At 44.7% G+C, this 20,971-nt stretch overlaps 4 protein-coding genes across 4 annotated transcripts in view; all 4 read left to right on the top strand.

Moving 5' to 3' along the window:
• cfap300 (cilia and flagella associated protein 300) overlaps positions 1-1,005 on the top strand; it is a gene marked incomplete at its 5' end in the record, with an annotated part of 1,833 nt that extends 828 nt beyond the window's left edge. The window contains 4 exons of the mRNA XM_083665564.1: positions 1-70; positions 259-431; positions 664-730; positions 829-1,005. The exon at positions 1-70 is cut by the window's left edge and continues 88 nt beyond it. Coding sequence (XP_083521690.1) covers positions 1-70; positions 259-431; positions 664-730; positions 829-966 — 448 coding nt within the window. The 3' untranslated portion in view covers positions 967-1,005. The remainder of the gene's footprint in view (positions 71-258; positions 432-663; positions 731-828) is intronic.
• Positions 1,006-2,561: 1,556 nt separating this feature from the next.
• Positions 2,562-7,063, top strand: LOC310822171 (transcriptional coactivator YAP1-like; the record flags this gene model as incomplete). The annotated part of the gene is made up of 8 exons (XM_083694516.1): positions 2,562-2,753; positions 2,978-3,177; positions 3,711-3,868; positions 4,250-4,351; positions 4,713-4,864; positions 6,374-6,474; positions 6,595-6,695; positions 6,879-7,063. The coding sequence occupies 8 exons, from the start codon at positions 2,562-2,564 to the stop codon at positions 7,061-7,063; spliced, it is 1,191 nt and encodes a 396-aa protein (XP_083550642.1).
• Positions 7,064-8,166: 1,103 nt separating this feature from the next.
• On the top strand, positions 8,167-16,614 carry birc2 (baculoviral IAP repeat containing 2). Its single transcript, XM_083695918.1, has 14 exons — positions 8,167-8,241; positions 8,452-8,533; positions 9,120-11,291; positions 11,626-11,906; positions 12,054-12,374; positions 12,485-12,776; positions 13,067-13,166; positions 13,300-13,378; positions 13,527-13,575; positions 13,709-13,951; positions 14,163-14,261; positions 14,509-14,664; positions 15,281-15,322; positions 15,888-16,614. Exons 3-14 carry the CDS (start codon positions 11,198-11,200, stop codon positions 16,079-16,081), a joined length of 1,950 nt encoding a protein of 649 aa, XP_083552044.1. The 5' UTR covers positions 8,167-8,241; positions 8,452-8,533; positions 9,120-11,197; the 3' UTR covers positions 16,082-16,614.
• A 1,507-nt stretch (positions 16,615-18,121) lies between these two features.
• Positions 18,122-20,971, top strand: LOC310825075 (TLC domain-containing protein 1-like). The gene is made up of 4 exons (XM_083697514.1): positions 18,122-18,486; positions 18,663-18,745; positions 19,350-19,432; positions 19,562-20,971. The coding sequence occupies exons 1-4, from the start codon at positions 18,260-18,262 to the stop codon at positions 19,958-19,960; spliced, it is 792 nt and encodes a 263-aa protein (XP_083553640.1). The 5' UTR covers positions 18,122-18,259; the 3' UTR covers positions 19,961-20,971.

Consider the following 20,971-nt stretch of genomic DNA (forward strand, 5'->3'; position numbering starts at 1 on the left):
CATCAGGCCCTCTGGACATATCGTCAAATGCCCTCATGACGTGTATCCAGACTACGATGAACTGAGACAGGTAACTCACACACACACACACACACACACACACACACACGCACACTTTTATGTGCCTGCTGCTACTTCTCTCTAGAGGACCAAATCTAGTGTTGGGCAGGATAGGGCTCCTGGGAAGTTGATGTTTCTCAGTACTCTGATGAAGGTGTGGAGTATGACTGTGGTCGGGTGTTTCTGCTGCTCCTGTAGATGCTGCAAGAGGAGGACTCAGAGCACCATGACGTGATCAGCAGAGAGGAGCGAGGACAGTTCCTGTTCCGTCTGTTTAAGCACCTGTGTTTGGGAGGGGAACTCTGCCAATACGAAGACACCATCACTCTCTATATCAACACTACTAAACACATCTACAGAGACCTGGTCAGGTACATACACACACACACACACATACCAGAGATCTTTTTCTTCACAAATGTGCATCAAATTTAGACATATTTAGACAAAATATTTAGACAATATTTAGACTAAATTTAGACAAATTTAGACAATGTAAACACACACATTTAATTCATGGTGTAGTGTAATGACTGTGTTCTTCTTTGATTAAACGTGCAGTGATAGTGTTGTTGTGAGACTTAATACCACTGTGTTCTCCAGCGTACAAAAGGACCCCGACACCAAGGAGATCAGTGTGGTCTCCACAGTACTGAAAGTATCTGCCTACGTAAGTAGTTTGACCCACTGTGTGGCCCAGAACACTACTCTGATTGAATGGTTGGGAGGGGGGGGCGGCAGTGTTTGATCCTGTGTTCTTCTGTGTAGGATGACTCTGGACTGTGTTACCCTGGGCCTGGGAGACAGGATGAGGAGCAGACATTTGCATACTTGATAGTGGACCCCTTCAAACGGCATGTGTGTGTTTTCTACCACTGCTATGGAGTGGGCTCCTTCACACTATAATACTGGACCACTGACTGGAGGGAATCCTTTACTGAAGACAACGTCACTGCCCTGCGGTCAGATAGCCCCACAGCTCCCTGTGGCGGTACCTTTCTGTCTGTTCCCCACTAGAGGGCGGAAGAGTGTCAGTGTGACTGTGGGCTGGTCTGTCTGGGGTCTGCTTTATGTTCTGTAATGTTACACCCTCCTGAATAAAACCCTACTGAGCAGTAAAACTGGGCTGGATTCCCATCCCCCTGAACAGCTCCTCCTTTCCATTTCTCCTCCTCTTCTTCTCTCTTCCTTGTCTGCTTTCCTTCATGACCACTGATCTGTGAGAACTGGATAGGTGGAGGCTTTAGAGTAGGGAGAATGGAGAATTGGCAGAGCCTCTCTTTAATCATTATGTAAACCCCACAGACAACTATATTAAAATGTGGGAGAAACAACAAGAGTTGATGTTGATTTAATCTGTCAGTTCATGCAAATAAAACTTTTTTGGGGGGGGGAAAGGGTTTTCAGGTTTTTCTTTCCTGGGACTTGAGTTAAACCATATTGTGCTTAAGAACATTGCTACCTACACTCCATGTTGACCAGCCTTGTTGATCAGATACACAGTTTCACTGCAAATGTAGTCAATGATCCAAAACTGTGTGTGAATGTAGTTACATGACACACCAATCACTCAGTGAAAACTTGAAATAGAGAGTAAAGAAAATGTAAAGAAAAATAAAGATTTTGGCAACAACCTCTTTGGGATTTTGTGGAGGATGTGTGGAAATCATTTGCTGCTTTAGGTATGCAAAGATATGCTTTTTGTTATACAAACAAGCTCTAGTGTGTCAAAATTCTAGTGGTAAATACAGATTGTTCTTTATTTGTTAACCATTATTTCGGTTGTTATACCATTAGTTAATACAATATGGAACTGACGTAGAAAAAAAACAGACTGCACTATATTGCATCTGATCTTGTGTAGGTTTACTGTTGTCCTGTATTCTGTGATGGGACCACACTTCTATGGGACAGATAGGCTATTAAAGCGCTACGGCTTTAAAGCCTCCAACCCCGCCCCCATCATAATCACATGAGTCCACAGTACTGCCCTAGAGAAAGTTTGGAGACACTTAGCAAAGCTGAGATTTACGAGTTTTTACGTTATTTTTCACCTTATGAAATAATTTAGCACTCTAACCCGAGGGTTGGAAATCATGCAAAGTTATTATTGAGGTTTGGGACTTTTTTTTGCTAGAGTGAATTCGGCGTTTGAAGTGAAGCGATTTCACGGATCTTCTGCTGGGAAAAAAAATCTGTGCCAGCTAAGGTATGTGGGACTATCAACGTGTTTTCCACGGCTGATTTTTACAAAACAGAATTTCAAGTTTTAGGTTTCATAGTTGAGCACCAGATTTTTGCCAGCTCACGTAACGAAACATACGAATACAACAATTTTCCACTTTAAGAATATACCAAAAAAACATCAAGATCATAAACGGTCAAAGCATATCTGGATACTGGGCCCTCTTCCGATTGCTTTGGGGTGTGCACATTTTGTGGTTTTGGGATAATCCCCTTTTTTCCACAAACTTTTGTTTTCATTGGACATCTCTGGGAACATGGACGCGCGTCAGGGCGCGCCCCCAGTGGGGCAGCAGGTCGTGCACGTGCGCGGGGACTCGCAGACGGATCTCGAGGCGCTCTTCAATGCAGTGATGAACCCCAAAACGGCGAGCCTGCCACCCTCACTGCCCATGCGCATGAGGAAGCTCCCAGACTCGTTCTTCAGACAGCCGGCCCACTCCAGACAAGTAATTGCCCCCTCCCTCCCAGCCCTCCCCTTGTCTTAACCTACTCTGTAGCTCTGGGTAGAAGCTGACTCTAGGGAGAGATCTAGGATCAGTTTACTGGCCTGAAATCCTAACCATAACCATTAGAGAAAGTTAAAATCATGAGATCATTAGATGATTTGGTATTGTGTAGGGATCAACGGGTGTGATTTAGGCTATCTGTGTAACCACCTTCTGTTCTCCAGACCAGTTCAGATGGAGGACTGTGTGGTTCTCTGACTCCTCATCACGTTCGCGCTCACTCCTCCCCCGCCTCCCTACCCATCAATCCCATCTCCTCCCCGGCAACGGGCTCTGTGGCAACACAGCCCCTCTCTGATGACATGCCGCTTCCCCCAGGCTGGGAGATGGCCAAGACCCCTTCTGGTCAACACTATTTCCTCAAGTAGGTATCTGCCTGTCTGTCAGATCGTTCTATCTCTGTCTGTTGGCAGGAGAGACTGATCCATCCATCCACCTATCTGTGGAGTGAGGGTTAGAACTTTGCCTTACTGACTGCTCACTCTTGTCACAACCAATTGGGCTTTTTTACTAAGTAGCTGAAATAACTAGAGTGGGTGTGTGTGCGTGCGTGCGTGTGGGCGGGTGGGTGTGCGTGCGTGTGTGTGTGTGGGCGGGTGCGCGTGCGTGTGTAGGTGCGGGCGGGTGGGCGGGCACGTGTGTGTGTGTGCGTGTGTTGCAATACTGGTAGAGCAGGTTGTGACTGACTGTGTTCACACAGCTCAGCTAGCAGGTTCCACAGGCTTTACAGCCACTACTGTGGCAGCTTGTTGAAGCCAAACTTCAAATGTATCTATTGACGATGGCTGTTTATGACCAAGGTTGCATCTCACACTGTGTGTGTGTGTGTGTGTGTGTGTGTCTGTGTGTGTGTCTGTGTGTGTGTGTGTGTCTGTGTGTGTGTGTGTGTGTATATAGTCACCTGGACCAGTCGACTACGTGGCACGATCCTCGTCTCTCCCATCTGCAGTCCAACGCGGCCTCTCACCCTCTCTCTGCCCCTCCCCCCCACACCCACACCCTCGCCAACCCTGAGCCCGCTACACAGCCGCACAGCAACACCAGCCCAGACACAGGTGCATCTTGCTTCTGTCTCTCTCCTCCTCCTGTCTCCTCTGCTCTCTTCTAACCCCTATACCTGTCACCAGTTCCTTATACCTCACCGGCCACAGGTCAGTTACGATGACATTCCGCTCGCTCTCAGCTCCCTACCCCCTCTACCCTCTACCACTAGCATATGTACCCCTCTACTCATATCCACCCCTACCCCTTTGCAGACCACACCCTCGTCCAACACGGTTCTCCCAAAGCACCAGCCTAGACACACTCAGGCCGGGAGCTACCCTTATCATTAACCCACTCCCCCCCCCCCCCCCCCTCTCTCTCTCTCTCTCTCTCTCTCCTCTCTTCCCCTGTGGTATGTGTGGTGACTGTGTGTATGGTCCTCTGCTGTACAGGTCCCCTGCCTGAGGGGTGGGAGCAGGCCGTGACTCCTGAGGGAGAGGTTTATTACATCAACCACACCACCAAGACTACCTCCTGGCTAGACCCACGCCTAGGTAACACACGCACACACGCACACACGCACGCACGCACACACACACATACACCACAGGTAATACAAAAATATGCAGTGCTTTTCAGTAGAAACCACATTGGCCATGCTGCTTTACTATCCCACACTTGCTGTTTTGACCAGCAGAAGGTGCTGTTGATCATAAAAAAGTTGGGAAGGTATAATGTGTATAATGATTGTGGTGTGGAATGAGGAATCTTGTTACCTCTATGCTTGTCTTGTATATATCCGATGTTTCATGGAAAAAGCTCTTTGTAAATGTAGCTCATTATTACACTTGTTATACGATGCACATATATTGTTTTGTTTTTTTTATTATTATTTTTTATCGTGCACATCCACAGCCCAGAGGGTGAGCCCTGCCACCCAGATGAAGCCTTCACCTCTGATGCCTGCCCCTGTCGGCATAGCGACCCAGCAGAGGCAACAACAGCTGCAGGAGAAGGAGAGGCTCCGACGCAAACACCTGGAACTTCCCCGGCCAATCAGAGCACAGGTCAGAGGTCAATCTTTGCCCAAATCTATGCCTCATTGGTGGTTCTGCATTTAGGGATCTATTCAGATTTCCTTGCGCACCTCCTTATGTGCACGAATCTTTGATTTACCAGGGATGCACCTTTCGCCGAAATTCGCCGCTTTAAATCCAAAATAGGTCACCTAGATGATCCGATGTAGATCCCATGAGAAACGTTTGCCTGCCTTGTCTATTATGCGCATTTGGATCACTACTGGCTGTAAGACAACAAGTGATGGAGCAATACTGTCTGTATCCAAGGCTAGAGTCTGGGCTCAGCCGATCCTTCTCGTGTGATATAACATCAAACAAAGAGAGAGGGAGGTGAGAAGGTGATGATGGATACTTCATGAATTGTAAACGAAAAACAACTGGCATTTGGAAAGTTTGAGGTGAAGGGAGCAAGTGTGGGGGAACACGAATTGTTAGCATTCGTCTTCCCCCACACTTGCTCCCTTCACCTCAAACTTTCCAAATGCCAGTTGTTTTAACTTAAAAATAAAGTTTAAGTGTCTTGCTAGCTGGATCGAATCCTCCGTTAGCTAGCCAGAGAAATGTTGAGCAACATTAGCTAACTTAGCTGATAAAATAACTGAGTTTGTGGTGTGAAAATTAGCTGGCTAACAAAGTCAGACAGCTAGCTAGGTACAACATCAGAGGAGCTAACGTTAGCTGGAGGAACCAATTAGCTATAGTAGTATTAACTGGTAGACAAATCCTTGCCGTTCCTCAAGCTACAATGTTAGTTGCTCCCTGGACCCTGGCGATCTGTAACGAACTAAGTACTGTCTATTAACTAATGGTTTCCCTCTACGTGGTTAATTTTCAGACTGAGAAAATTAGGTGAAAGTGAGGCGTTGCTTGTTAAACAAGTGGATTCCAGTCCTCTCCCTTTGTCAAATAAATCCCAGATTGTTCCTAGAATGTAAATGGTACAACACTTGATTAAACATATGTTTTGTACCTTATTTTGCTCAGACTTTTATCCTGTGAATTGGACCAGAGTAATTTCTGCAAAGTCCTCTTTAGTTTTGTAGCTAATTTGCCTTCATTCTAGGGTAAACACTTTCTATATCCTAATCCTAAAAGTCACCAGAAATGCTCATTTAAATGCATGCACCCGGACCCACCAAGCAGGTCTGTGTTTCCCCTGCTCACGCATTCTTCTCACCCTTTCCACCCCAAACCAGTTTGCATCCCTGTTTACGCTTCAAATGTGCGTGCAGATCACCAGCACAGATTCTCAGCTCATTATGCGCCATTGTGCCAACTGCACGTTTGGGGTGGAGAAACTCAATATGTGAAACTCGCATCACTTCGTTGTCCACTCTCTCCTTCTCTCCTATATAGAGTATCTTTCTTGTCCTCTCCTTTCTTCACTTCAACTGTTAGATAACACGTTCAGTGATATAATCATATGTATTAGGTTACTTATACATTCAGATATGTGTACATATATTTAGATCCAGTTTGTCCTCTATATGTCTCCAGTTACCCAGCAGCATGGAGCATGATGGAAACACACAGAACCCTGCCTCCTCCCAGGAAGTTAGAAACAGGAACTCCAACCTTGCAGACCCTACTCTCAATGGGTAAGTGTGTGTGTGTGTGTGTGTGTGTGTGTGTGTGTGTGTGTGTGTGTGTGTGTGTGTGTGTGTGTGTGTGTTTTCTGCAGATAATAAGGAAGTGTGGTTTTGTGTGGTCTCTGGCAGGGCTCACTCCCGTAATGAGAGTACTGACAGCGGTCTGAGTATCAGCAGCTTCCCTCGCACTCCTGACCACCTGCTCAACACTGTGGAACTCATGGACACAGGTAACGAACACACCAAGTAACATTTAAAGCATCTTGAACCCACTAGTATTGTGTTCAATGGGCATGAAATTGGATAAATAATTGTTTTACTCAAATGAGGGCTTCTCCTGTTGATTCCTACTGAATACGACCCAAGTGTTTGCTCTGTATGCTAATATCCTGCTGTGGTCTCTGCGGTGATAGGTGACTCTGGAGCGGTCGCGCCAATGACTTTCCTGGAGACAGGGTCTGTGGTGTGCATGTCCAATGAGGGGGAGGAGCTAATGCCCAGCATACAGGAGGCTCTGAGCTCGGACATCTTGACGGATATGGAGACTGTCCTCTCTGCATCACGCATAGATAAGGACAGCCTGCTCACCTGGCTATAGACACACACTCGCACACAAAGACATACCTTACCTGGCTTTAGACTCTTACACACACACACACACACACACACCTGACTTCAATACACAGATTTTTCTCTTTTTTTATTTAACCTTTATTTAACCAGGCGGGTCAATTAAGAACAAATTCTTATTTACATTTGGGTCTGGCAGATACAGAAACACACACTTAAAAGCTGATTCTAGACACTCCTCATATTGCAATGCACTAGGAGTGGTCATGGTAGCAGCTTAGGTACTGGACAAGGATAGAATGGATGTTTGCTACCCTATATTATGTGATGGTGATGACTTTGGGATGTTTCTGGTCTTTTCCCTTTCACAGGTGAGGCACCCTACATGCACGAAATTAACCTATAATCCTGTTTCTAATTGTTGCCTTTACCCTATATATTTTGTTGTTGTTGATATCTGTAAATAAGGTATATATCTATTTTTAACTGATATACTTTGTCAACAACTTGTTTAAACTCATTGGCAGCTACATTTTGAGCCATAAATGATTCACAAAATATTCCCTCACATCATCTTCTGTATTCACCTAAGCACAGTCATATATATATTTTATAATGTAACCTAAATGCACATGCATGAATCTCAAACACTACAGTGACAGAGGATCTTTCTCAATGGACACTTCAGCTGACACAGCGCTGAACTCAAACACAGATGTAAACATATGACACATATTTGGTAACATACGCAAAAACTCCTAAGATATTGTTTTTACTGTGCATGATACAATGTGTATTATTTGTTGGATGGCAAGTATAAGAGGAGTGAAAATGATTTTCACATTGGCGCTTGAGAACTACAAAATTGGCCTGATCAATGTTACGATTATTTTGTATTTATTTGATGTTTATATGCATGTTTTATATAGATACATTTTACCTTATGTACACCGTGTAATCTTTGGACCATGTTATTTTTGAATAAACTGTACAATATCTTATCATTCATTGAAAGTGAAAGCTCCCATGTTCTAGTTATGTTTCGTCGATACGTAAGGGGAATTTTGAACATATACACTTTTTGAATATGACGTCCGCTATGACTGTGGTGGTAACGCCTCGTTAGTTATTTGGTGATCTTGTTAGATCATCACTAGTCCTCAACACTGAACCACCTGAGAACGCCAACTGAGAAGAGTTTGGAAAGTAAGTAGTTGATTTTACTTTCAATATTTGATTGGCGATCAAAGATAGGACAGGCTTTAGAGTAAATGATTCCTAATTCCTAAAGTGTATATTTAAATGTTTTTATAAAAAATTCTACAATATAACACTTGTTAAACTGGTTACAATCTACTCACATGTCACAAACAGAAAAAAAACAGAAACATCACATTAAAAAATACTGCATTCCAGACTGATTTCGTCAATATCCGGTTCCCGAGCCGCGTTTCCGTGAAGAAGGGCACAGAGCTACATTGATCTTTCTGTGAAAACGGTAAGTTAAAATTTGGAATGGCTAAAAAAGCCAGAAAGATCGTCGTTAGGTTTAACACAGGTGTGTGTGTGGGAGACGTACGCGGGGTTCCCCATTTTAGTCGTCCTCGACATTTAGTCAGAAACGCCTACAGCTGACTGTTGTTGTTGGCTCCAATCCAGCAAGTGTGACAGTAGATAAAATAGCTACCAAGCAACGCCTCTGTTTTAAATTAAACCACGAGTGTTACCCGCCTAAACATTATCTAAATAACTTACATTTACACAAATTATATTAATGTACAGTTTCCACAGACGGTAGACATGTATTATTTATATACCCGGAAGTATGTTCAAGTAGTACTAGTTGTTTTTTTGTTTTTTTTATAATATTCGTTGTTTGTCATCTGTGTTTTCCATTTATCTGCGATTTGTACTGAATTGCAATAAATACAGTTTAAACTCAACAACGCCTCATGACAACTCACGTGATTGAGTTGGTTGTACAGTACACGAAAATGGTCATCCGCTTTACCGACAGAAAATGGCATAGCACTGAATCAAACAAATAATTCATACAATGCTAATCTTGTTCTTCTGTTCTGCAGGTGCTTTCAACAATGATGCAGTAAAGGAGGAAATCCCTTGAGTGTGATCGAAACAAAAACTTTTTTTTAATTTTTTTTATTGGGCTTATGTCTTCAGTCATGGAGGCCTAAACTCCCTCAGAAGGGATGCCTGATTGAGGGGGAGAGGTTTGAGTTCATATACTTAGGGGCTTGTGTGTGTGTGTGTTGTGTGTCATCCTTTTATGCACCATGTTTTAATTTCATATCACACAGATACAGTGCCCTCCATAAGTATTGGAAAGAGGAAGCATTTTGTCTTATTTTAGCTCTAACAATTATGAGGTTAAAGTAGATTCTCAGCTTTAATTAATTGTTTTCTTTTTTCAGATTGGTTTCACCATTTAGAAGTTACAACCCTTTTTATATGTAGTACCGCTAGTAGTAGTACCTTTGGCGTCTGCTATTGGTGTCTGTCAACATGAAGACCAAAGAGATGTCACTGCAAGTCAAGGAAGCCATTATTGGGCTGATAAATTAAGCATATCCAAAACCTAAGGTTTGCCAACAGCAACAATTTGGAACATCATCTGTAAGAATTAAACACTGGTGAGCTCAGCAATCGCAAATGGCCTGGTAGGCCGAAGCATATTTCTACAGTGGATGACTGAAGAATGCTCACCATAATTAAGAAAAACATCAAAACGACTGTCTGACAGATCGGGAACACTCTCCAGGAGGTAGGCGTGAATGTGTCAGAGATGACCATCCACAGAACTTCACCAGCAGAACTACAGAGCAGAATTACAATGCAAGGTGTAAACCACTAGTTAGCAACAGAAACCGGATGGACAGATTACATTTAGCTAAAAAAGTATTTACGGCAAAAAGAAAAAAAAAAAAAAAATTAAGATGGCTGCAGGCCTGGCACAGCATCACCAGAGAATATACCCAGCATCTGGTGGGGTCAATGGGTCGCAGACATCAGGCAGTTATTGCATGCAAAGGATTGTCGACTAAATACTAAAGATTAGTGCTTTATTTGGACATTATTTTTTCCAATACTTTTGGAGCCCTGAAATAGGGGGAGAATGTTTCAAACGTACTTTCTAAATGGTGAAAATCCGAAAGAAAAAAACATTGAATCATTGAATTAAAGCTGAGAATCTCTACTTTGACCCCATAATAATTGCTGAGTATAGAGAGCTAAATCGAGAAAACAAAATGCTTCCTCCTTCCAGTACTTATGGAGGGCACTGTATGCTTTTAGAAAACAGAATGTGTGAATGGCTGAAGTGTGTGTCAGACTCAGAGATATACCATTCTATGAGATGGGTGTGGGAGAGTCCAGTGCCTCCTGATCCAGGATGATATCTTAGATCATAATTGTCATGATTTCAATTTCAGTTCAACATTCATTGTTTGGATTGTCTTATCATTGTCACCATTCAAGCTTGAGGCTTCTCTTACAGGAGAAATAGTTGTTCCCATCAGTCAGTGTGCACGTGTTGGTTCGAACATTGTGAAATGCATGACTTTACTAGTCCTTCCACTGTCTGACACCACTGGATAGTGCACAGTTGAGCAAGGAGACTTGAGTTTCCCTTGAGGAGTGAAGTAGTCTTGCACCATCAAGAGTGGAGAGTGGTCTTGAGTAGTCTGGTTTCATCAGATGCGGTGTAGTTCAAGCATGTTGGAAATAGCATGTTGCTCTTCCTGTGAGTGGTAGGTAAAGATGTGTACAGGTGATATGTATTACACCCACTGTCACACAGAGTCACAGAGAGGGGAGAGTCCCACTTGACAGACAGTAGGAGGCCTTCAAGCTAAGTTTCATTTGTCAGTCATGATGATTTGAATCTGACATCAGGGGAAAATACAGAGGACGTTCTGGGTTTTCCATCAGTTTTGTGTTTGCATTTTACCTTTTCCACAGGGGTGTGTGTGTGTGTGTGTGTGTGTGTGTGTGTGTGTGTGTGCGTGCGTGCATGCACAGGGATTTCTTGTGTTTTCAAGAAACCCATTGTATATGTGTGTTCCCCTGGTATAGGCCAACTCAAACCTCTCCCTCTGCGGGCATTTCCTTCTTCTTCTCTCTCTTTATAAACTCAAATCTATAAATGGACACTCTTGTCCAACTCCAAAAGAATCCCTTTCTGATGGGTTTGTTTCGCAGTGGGGCCCCGACTGACCTGCAGTATGATAACTCCTCAGGTACACACTTTTGGTTAAAACATTAACAACTGTTACATATACAATATTTTGTCACAGATAAGTGTTTGAATTGTGTTATTCTCACCTTTGTTCGAAGCATATCCCCATAATCTCTAAAGTGTTACCTTTCTGTTGATGTAATGATTATGCATATTTATCTTACGTTATTAGCAATACATTGTGCATGTTATTTGCATGAAATTGTCCAGAAAGGAACCAAAAGTCCTCTGTGGTTGAAATGGTTAGTGCTCATTGTTAGGCACTTTAGGCTGCAAGTATTGTATAAATGTCAAACACAAAGTTGATCAATGCTGTTATTATATTTACTTCTCAGAGCTGTTTCGTATCTCCACCTACGCCCGTTTCCAGTCGTCAGGGGTGACTGAGCGGAGCTTGGCGCGGGCAGGGTGGTTCTACACAGGCGTGGGGGACAGGGTACAGTGTTTCAGGTGTAATGTGACAGCGGAGGGTTGGCAGGCTGGAGACTGTCCCACAGAGAGACACAGACAGCTCTCTCCCTCCTGCTCCTTCATCCAGAGTCTGCCCTCCACAGCCAACCTCCTCTCCTCCTCCCATTCTGCCTTCTCCCCGCTCCGCAGCGCCCCAACCGTACCGGTGAGAGCAATGATAATGGCTACAATGTCTGATGATTAGCAATGGATTGCATTGTTCCACACATTATCTCTGTTGTTGGGTTTAGTCGAATAGCTTAGAGCCTTTTCCAAACCAACTAATGTTAACTTGCATATGTTACCCTCTCAGGTGTCAGGCCCAGCCCCAGCCCCTGTCCCTGCTCCTCCTATACCCCCCACGGCTAGCCAAGGAGAGGATCCAGTAGGGTATTTGAACATGGGCTTCTCAGCCCCGATGCCCTCCAGCCCCCTGAGCTCCCGTGGCGTAGAGGACATGTCCCACCAGAGACCCCCCACCTGCCACAACCCTAGCATGCGGAGAGAGCAGGACCGCCTGGACTCCTTCCACCCCTGGACCCTCTCCATCATCACCCCTTCTGAGCTGGCCAAGGCTGGTTTCTATTTCCTGGGCCAGGGGGATAGAGTGGCCTGCTTCACCTGTGGAGGACAGGTATGGAAATGTAATATGAAGAAGTAATATGAAGAAGAATGACTTGGTTTATTGGTGTTTATACTTGTAGCTGGGTACATTATCGACTGATGTAAATATTTGGTTTCTAGCTGAGTAACTGGGAGCCAGGTGACCGAGCTGTTTCAGAGCACCAGAGACACTATCCAAACTGCCGCTTTGTCCGGGGGGATCGGGGAGACAACGTGTCCCTGGCTGGGGGTGCTGGGGCTGGGGGTACAGCAGGGGCTTCCCAGCCCCCCGGAGGAGGAGCAGCAGCCCTCAGTAACGTGTCCAACTCAGTCATGCAGCAGAGTGAGGAGAGGCTGCTCACCTTTGTCCACTGGCCTTCCCGTATCCCTGTACGCCCTGACCAGCTGTCCAAGGCTGGCTTCTACTATGTAGGTGAGGAAAGAGCCAAGCAGTGATTGCATTATGGACTGATAATTAGACGTAGGAGACAGCTTCCCTATTGATGCGATGAGCTCAGACCGGAGTTCCCCTGGTTCAACCCACATTCCGGGAACAATGACTCATACACTACCAGTGGCAGCCTCGTCACTATGCTAGTTCTGATAGTCCCCTGGCCATCTCCAGTTTATTGGGGGGGGGGTTTCAATGCAGGGGGCTTTCACTGAATGCCCCATTATGACTACTGCAGACTGTACTCAGTACTCATAGAATTTGTCTTTCAGGTCGGAACGATGACGTGAAGTGTTTCTGCTGTGATGGAGGCCTGCGATGCTGGGAGTCCGGAGACGATCCCTGGGTGGAACACGCCAAGTGGTTTCCTAGGTAATGACCGCTTAAATCGCTATGGTAGTATGCGTTTGTGTTGGTTACTGTAACTCTGTGTGAGCGTAGATATGTCCTGATGTGTTTATGGTAGTTGTGTGTACTGATTTAATATGGCTCTGGTTATCTGCAGGTGTGAGTACTTACTCCAGGAGAAGGGACAGGAGTTTGTCCACCAGATTCAGGCCCGCTTCCCCCGGCTGTTTGAGCAGGTGAGAGATTGAAGGGCTCCATGTACTCCAGGCTCTGGTAACCCGAGATACCACGTCTAGTCTCTGATCTGAAAATGAAACCCCGAAACAGGAAGCACAGACATGACAGGATGTGAAGGCTCATTCTTTCTGGTCTCCTTCCCCATAGCTCCTGACCAATGGGGACAGCAGCTCACGAGAGTTTGTGGACCCGCCTGGTGAGTGAGAGATTGTTTATCATCTCTTAAAAAACCTAAAACGTTGTTTTATGTCTGTAGCATGTTATATAGTGATAGTACTCTGAGTAAAATGATCTGCTACACTGTCTTTCCCTGTCTCTTTCTCTCTCAGTGGTCCACCTGGGTCCAGGAGAGGAGCGGTCAGAGGATGCAGTCATGATGAACACTCCGGTGGTAAAGTCTGCTCTGGAGATGGGCTTTGAGCGCAGTCTGGTCAAGCAGACGGTCCAGAGTAAGATCCTGACGAGCGGGGAGAACTACAAAACTGTCCAGGAGCTGGTCTCAGACCTTCTCAGCGCTGAGGACCAGAAGAGGGAGGAGGAGAGAGAGATGCTTGCAGAAGCAATGGCATCTGGTACAGCAGCCTTTTGAAACGCGGCTCTAGGCTTGCACCAGAGCTGGTGTGGCAGCCATTTTAAACACGTCTCTTACCACACCACCAACTGTATAGCTAGATACATCAGCACATTGAAATAGAAAAAAGGAAAAAAAAAAGCGGATACAAAGCTATACAAGCTGTCCATATATAGCGGCTGATTCTATACTAACCCGTTCTCTCTCTGCAGATGGTTTCACTTTCTTGAAGAGACACCAGGCAGCGTTGGTTCAGCGTCTTAAGAGCGTTGAGTCGGTTTTGGAGCACTTGAGAGAGCAGAACGTGATAAGTATGTGTGTTTAATACAACTAGTTTTTTGTCTGTGGTGATATTCAGTTTAAACTCATGGATGTGTAGCAGTGGAGGTTGAAATCGGAGGTTCTGCCTCATTGGAATGGAATGATGAAAATTCCTTTTTCCATTCCATGCATCACAATGAGTCTATCCTCCAGACTATACCTCCACCAGCCTCCCCTGATGTGTAGATCACACCACTGAGATAACATGAACCCTGACCCTTGGCTGTTGACCTCCAGGTGCCGAGGAGTATGAAACTCTGAAGGCCCAGGCGTCCCCCCAGCAGCAGACGGCCAGGCTGATAGAAATGGTTCTCACCAAAGGCAACGCTGCAGCGGAAGTGTTCAGGAACTGGATCCAGAAGAACGACGTCTACCTGCTCAGAGACCTCATGGGTACCTCATCTCTCACCTCTGACCGTCTCACCACTCATCTCCATCAGCTGGGACCCCATCTTCTCTCAGGGCACATCCCAAATCATATCACATTCCCCATATCGTGCACTTATTTTTACCTACTGTTGCACTATATGGGGAATTGGGTGTCATTGGGGGGATGGGTGGGGAGGTTTGGGCAGTGAGTAAAGTGTGTCGTATTGTCCTGACCATGTCACTGTGAGAATGATTGATGGGTACGGGCTTGGGTTAGGGACTCAGGTAGGCACACTACTGATCTAGGGAGGCCTACACTGGAACACCAGGTGATGTGAGGAAAAACCAAACAACCAACTGAGAAGTGTGGAGATTCTAGAGAGAGCTGGCTTCTGATCTCAGACCTGCTGAGACGGTTCACAGGACCTGCCTGGTCACCAACAGATGATATGATCGCTTCAATTGGCCGTTTACACTTATCGATTATAGATTAGTGAATCTCTGCGACGCCTGACTTTGGACTAGTTTCATCATCCTAGCTCATTCCAGCAAAACCTTGCCCAGCATAGTTCATTCGTCCAGCCCAGCTCTCTCCCGGTCTTAAGCTCATGTTTAATTTTTCTTCTCACTGCACTTTCAGCCCAGGCAAATGAAGCCGCATCACCGAGTCAAGATCTCTCAGGTATATGTACAGACACACACACACACTCACGCACACACACATACACACAAGGCTTCTGCTACACAGTACACGACTACACACACACACACACACACACACACACACACTGCTTGTAGCTTTGGCTTAGAGGGATCGGCTAACATTTGGGAAATGAGGCCTCTGAACTGAAATGGGTGGGGGGGGGGGGGGGGGGTTCAGGTGTGTCATCCAATGGGTGTGCATCGCTCTCCTCTCCGGTGAGTTGCTATTGGCTCACTCTCAGCAGTGATGGACAGTACAGGATGACGGAGGGTTCGAAGGCCTCATTTCCCTGCTCTACCCTGCGCTAGTGAGAGTGAATGAGTGTGTGAGTGTGTGAGTGAGTGTGCGTAGGCGAGCATGGTGCGTGTGTGTGTGGGTTTGTGAGCATATGTGCACAGTAAATGTCGGCGGTTACCGTATCTGGGTGTGTGAGAGTGAGACTTGCCGTTTTATTTCTCACCCCCGCACCCAACTCTCTTTCCATCCCCATTCTCTCTCTTCCCCCCCCCCCACACACACACCTCCCCCCCCCACCTCTCTCTAGACCTGCCCATGGAAGAGCAGCTGCGTCGTCTGCAAGAGGAGCGCACCTGTAAAGTGTGCATGGATAAGGAGGTCAACATCGTCTTCATCCCCTGCGGACACCTGGTGGTGTGTAAGGAGTGCGCCCCCTCACTGCGCAAATGCCCCATCTGCAGAGGTCTGGTCAAGGGCACCGTCCGTACCTTCCTCTCCTAGACGAACTCCACGAACCCCCCCCATCCAAAAATAACACAGCCATGTCCCAACAGTCTAACATGGGCTACTTCCCTTCATTCCAACTGATTTGAATGGGCTGGATGAGTGTTATCTGGAAAGTGGAAACTAGGTGAGGGAAGGGAGGTCTTCTAAAGGGTGTTGGGACATGTCTCCATCTTCTCTTATCGAGATAGAAATGGCTCAGCAAAAGCTTCTGTCCTTCAGCACAGCTCTGACTAGATATTAACATTACAGAGATCTCTAGATGTGCATGGAATTATAATCACTTATCTATAATTGTATACACAGTAAGTATTAAGAGTAAATCAACTCTTAATCTTCATTATCTCCTTTAACTCTCGTAGCTAACTACTGCTAGAGATTGTGTTGCGATTTATAATGGCTGATAACTCATAAAGGTGTGATGATTGTTCAGCTCCAAGAGGTGGTCTTCTTAATGCTGAGAGATGAAAGGGCCCTCGCCCCACTAAAGAAAAGAACATTCCTACCAAATAAAGACAGTTTGCTGTGTGTCTGATGGTAAATCTGGTGTCAACTGAAAGTTTCTAATACAAACACTTTAAGTATTAAGTAGGAAGTCTGCATTCTTTCGTCAGGATTAATTAATTTGTTGTTCATTCATAATAATTAGTTATATATATATATTGTAATATTACTAGTTCAGACAAATATTTCATTGTAAATCCCTCTCACATTCACATGAAACAAGGGTAACATTTCATACTAGCCTATTGGAACTGCTGTCACACCTTATTACAGTTCTCACAGAGCCTACACATGAAAATAATTTGGAAGAGGTACAGATAAGTGAAAAAATTTAGTAAAAAAATAAATTCATGTTGCATTGGATTCACATTTACTTGTTGCCATGGCTAGTTGCAAGAGGACATTACAGTTTTTCTCGGTTGCTTGAGCACATTTCTTGATTTATTTTCAAAACAGTTAACACTTTGCCAAAACACCACATTTCTTTGGCAATACATGTCACTAAAGCAAATCAGTGCATCAAACTATAATTTCATCTAATGAAAAATTTATTTCATAATGATACTACAGTTTTTCTTGATTGCTTGAGCACATTTCTTGAAACAGTATTCAACTTTTCAAAACGGTTAACACGTCCCTAACAATTATCATATTTGCCAAAATACCACATTTCTATTTTAACTACAGTATAACCATCAATATACATTGTGCAGGTTGGCCAACTTTCAATTTTAAACAAAAGTGAAAAAAATCATGGTAAGAATTTCACTCAGCAGAAAAACTTTGTACTATATATATATATTTTGTTGTTCTGCTTTTGTTACAGAGAATAGTATACATATAAATCAGTTGAACTGTTGAGGATTGAGGGTTTACATGTATGGAGTAGAGATTCACTATAATGGGAGAAATAGCTATAGGGTAGAGGGAAATAAGTCCATTTTGTTTGACACACTCAACTTATTTTTTTTGTGTCTGACGTAGAGGGTTTTGTTAACTGTTTTCAAAAAGGTGCTTAACATTTGCATGACTGGTTTGCTAACAATGTTACTGTTGTGCATGCTACTGTGGTGGGCATGTGCAAAATAAATTGTTTTATTAAAACGTTGACACAAATGGTAAGTGATCGAGAAAAACTGTAAGTGTTACAGTAGTCTGACATCACACTAATCACTGCTAGAACTAGAATTCATTATACAACTATACATACATTTGACAAGCAACACTGGAATTCACATGACGTGAACTTTATTCTGTGTTTACATCTCATTACTGAACAAACAATCTATGCTCTGAACTGACCACACACACACACACACACACTGCTCAGTCCACTCCCTTGGACATTGTATGAGTGCCGATGTATGAGTGCATTATTGCTCAACCACCAGTCAGGGGCTCAAATCAACTTAACAATGACCACACCCACTGCAAACGTTTCACTCACCAGACAGGGAGATCAGTGTAGTATGAGTGAGTGAGTGAGTGAGAGAGGGAGGGAGGGACAGAACACAAGCATTTCAGAAGGTAGGACTTCAGAGAAAGGAGTGCTGCTTGTAAAGGAAAACTAGAAGTACAAGTTATAACATGAGACAGACAGTGGAGAAGAAGAGAGTCAAATAAAAGCAGTTGTGATCAACCAAGAGTGCGCCGGGAGGGATTAACGTGAGGATGGAGGTGTTAGTGCGCTGTGTGAATGTCTGTGCGAAAGTTTGTGAACGGTGGCCGTATGTGTGTGTGGTTGTGTCTTCACTGCTCTTTCGCCTGCTCCACCGGTTGTTGGGAACCCTGCCACGGCCGGTTGCCGTGGAAAAAATACCCTGGAGGCTTTGGAAATGGAGGAACCTGTGTGTCTCTATGGTCCACTCACTACTTACTGGAGTCTGGGCCATCGCGTGGTGAGAAACACACACACACACACACACACACACACACACACACACAATACTGCAATTGCATTACACAATAACACAGCTAAATCTCTTTGGTCGGTCAGGTGTGGTCAGCATTGTCTCTGATTATATTTTGATCCCCCTGTCTTTGTCCCCCTCTCTCTTGGCCTCCCTCTCTCCAGTGTGGTCCAGTCTCCAGTCATCGTGGGGGATCTTTATCATTCTATCAGCCCTCTCTCCTATCTGCTGGTCTGTGTCTCATCAGGTCAGAGCTCACCTCTTGTTCTACCTCCTTCTCCTCCTCTTCTTCCTCCCACAGCAGGCAGGGTCAGAGGGCACTATGTGTACCCGAACCTGCTTAGGTAGGGACAGAAATGGTGGAGAAGACATTATTGTGTGTGTGTGTGTGTGTGTGTGTGTGTGTGTGTGTGTGTTGACTCTTGGGGTGTGGCCCATGCTCTTGTATGGAGGTGATAAAAAAAGATTAACTTGGTCACATAGGTGTGTAGTAATGTCTCTCTCTCTCTCTCTCTCTCTCTCTCTCCCCCTCCCTCCCTCCTTCCCACCCAAACCAACTGATGTTTGAAAATGTGATAACCACCTCACTTAGCATTGTGTGTCTGAGAGATGTAGATGGAGAGAAACAAGTGTGTGTTCTAGATATAGCATGGGTTTGGTTCTTTCGTGAATGTGCATTCTACCTATTTCTGATAAGACAACAACAGTAGCCTAGCCCCGCCTTCCTGTGTGTACCTGTGCTCCTCCCCAGTGGAGTAAGGTAGAAGCTCACTCCATGAATGGGGGAGGCACAGCAGGGGGGTTGTGTTTTGTGGTACCCCCTGTGGTTTATATTGTACTTTCTGTACCAGGGTATTTCATACAGGATGCAGGTGACATCATCTTCAGCGGCTATGCAAGAGGTTCATGGGAGTTCCTGCTCCATCACATTCTGGTGAGTGTTCCATATCATGCATTCCTTAACATTAACCCCTGTCCTCTCATTATGAATCCATAAAAGGCCCTAACCTCTCTTCCCCTGACCTCTAAAAGATGTTTAGTGTGTGTGTTTGTGTGTCTACAGGTGCTGTGGGGTTTTCTGTACTCTGTGCAGCAGCGGCGGTATGTGGCAGGGATGGTTGTGGCGTTGTTTGTGGAGGTCAACAGCGTCTTTCTGCATTCCAGACAGATGTTAAAGCTAGCCAGTGTGGCTAACACCTCACGTGTGTACACCGTGATCAAACTGCTCAACCTCCTCACCTTTGTATCCTTCCGCCTGGGGGCCCAGTTCTACCTCACCTACTACATCATCAACAACTACACATGGCTTGACCACGCCCCCCCACTACTGGCCACCATAATGATAATGAACGTGATGATGCTGGTGTACCTGTGGCGGTTAATTCGAGCTGACTTCTATTACAACCAGTGCTGTCATGACAAAAGCACTGACAGCAAGTCTGACAAGTTCCACAAGGACTAGGCTAACCTACTCTACAACTCACACAGCCTGCAGGCATTAATTGTCATGGAACAGCTACAGCTCTTTGGCAAACCCAGAGATCCAGGAGTATGAAAATACGGACGGTTGCATTGAACACTGTTGTAGAACACCTATGATATGTATAATCTGAAGGCAAACCCAGATTAGAAAAGTTTTACTTGAATGAGGTTTACAACACACATCATATATATATATATATGCTGTGATGGTATTTTGTTAAACAGGGGAGCACATGGTCAATTTTTAATTATTCCTGCTAAGGGAACTGGAGTTCAACCCTGGAGTGTTCAACTTCCAAAGCCCAACAGCTCCATTTCTACTGAGACAGCAGAGGGCACTCTCGTTCTGCAAGCCATGATGACCCGAGTTACGTGCTGCTACGGACTGACACCCATGAACAAACACACCGGAACTGCAATAACACACCAGTGTAGTGACCCAGTTGACTAACTATGAAATGCTAGCCATTTTACTCTTGTATGTATAGACCTTACATGGCACAGGTTAGACAGGCCTTGTGTGTACTGTACTGTGCAAGACAAAAAAAGAAATCCTTGGAATAAAATTCCATTGTCGCATCATGTCTTTTTTACAACGATTGACCAATGTACACTTCAAGCTTTTCCTTGCTGAAATGTATTTGACTTAAGTGGAGACAAATTAAAACGCAATTCACTTATGTTAAGACATTATTTTACACTATCCCTCGTCTCTTGAGAAACGCTTGTGCTCCAATAGGTATGTATTGAAACAGGTGCCATCATCATACCCAACTAACACAGCAGCACTAAAACATGGTATACATATAAAATAAAGTATGTTTAAGATAGTTGCTCTACTCTTATAATACCTTAACAATTGTGGTTTGTAAAATAATGGTGCAAATGTCATCAGTCTATTCATGTGTGTATCATATGTTTTCATCTTTTGTCATCATGCACATGCATCTTCAGTTGATCTGTGCAGTCAATCCGAAATGAACAGAGTCAC

The sequence above is a fragment of the Argentina silus genome, assembly GCF_951799395.1.
Source record: "Argentina silus genome assembly, chromosome: 2".
Lineage (NCBI taxonomy): Eukaryota > Metazoa > Chordata > Actinopteri > Argentiniformes > Argentinidae > Argentina > Argentina silus.

Excerpts from the sequence above, each read along its gene's own strand:
- birc2 (XM_083695918.1), top strand. The coding sequence starts at position 11,198 with ATGGACACTCTTGTCCAACTCCAAAAGAATCCCTTTCTGATGGGTTTG. Across the intron at positions 13,576-13,708 it reads AGAGTTTGTGGACCCGCCTG|TGGTCCACCTGGGTCCAGGA; the intron begins GTGAGTGAGAGA and ends TTTCTCTCTCAG. Across the intron at positions 13,952-14,162 it reads TGCAGAAGCAATGGCATCTG|ATGGTTTCACTTTCTTGAAG; the intron begins GTACAGCAGCCT and ends CTCTCTCTGCAG.
- LOC310825075 (XM_083697514.1), top strand. The coding sequence starts at position 18,260 with ATGGAGGTGTTAGTGCGCTGTGTGAATGTCTGTGCGAAAGTTTGTGAA. Across the intron at positions 18,487-18,662 it reads GGAGTCTGGGCCATCGCGTG|TGTGGTCCAGTCTCCAGTCA; the intron begins GTGAGAAACACA and ends CCCTCTCTCCAG. Across the intron at positions 19,433-19,561 it reads TCCTGCTCCATCACATTCTG|GTGCTGTGGGGTTTTCTGTA; the intron begins GTGAGTGTTCCA and ends GTGTGTCTACAG.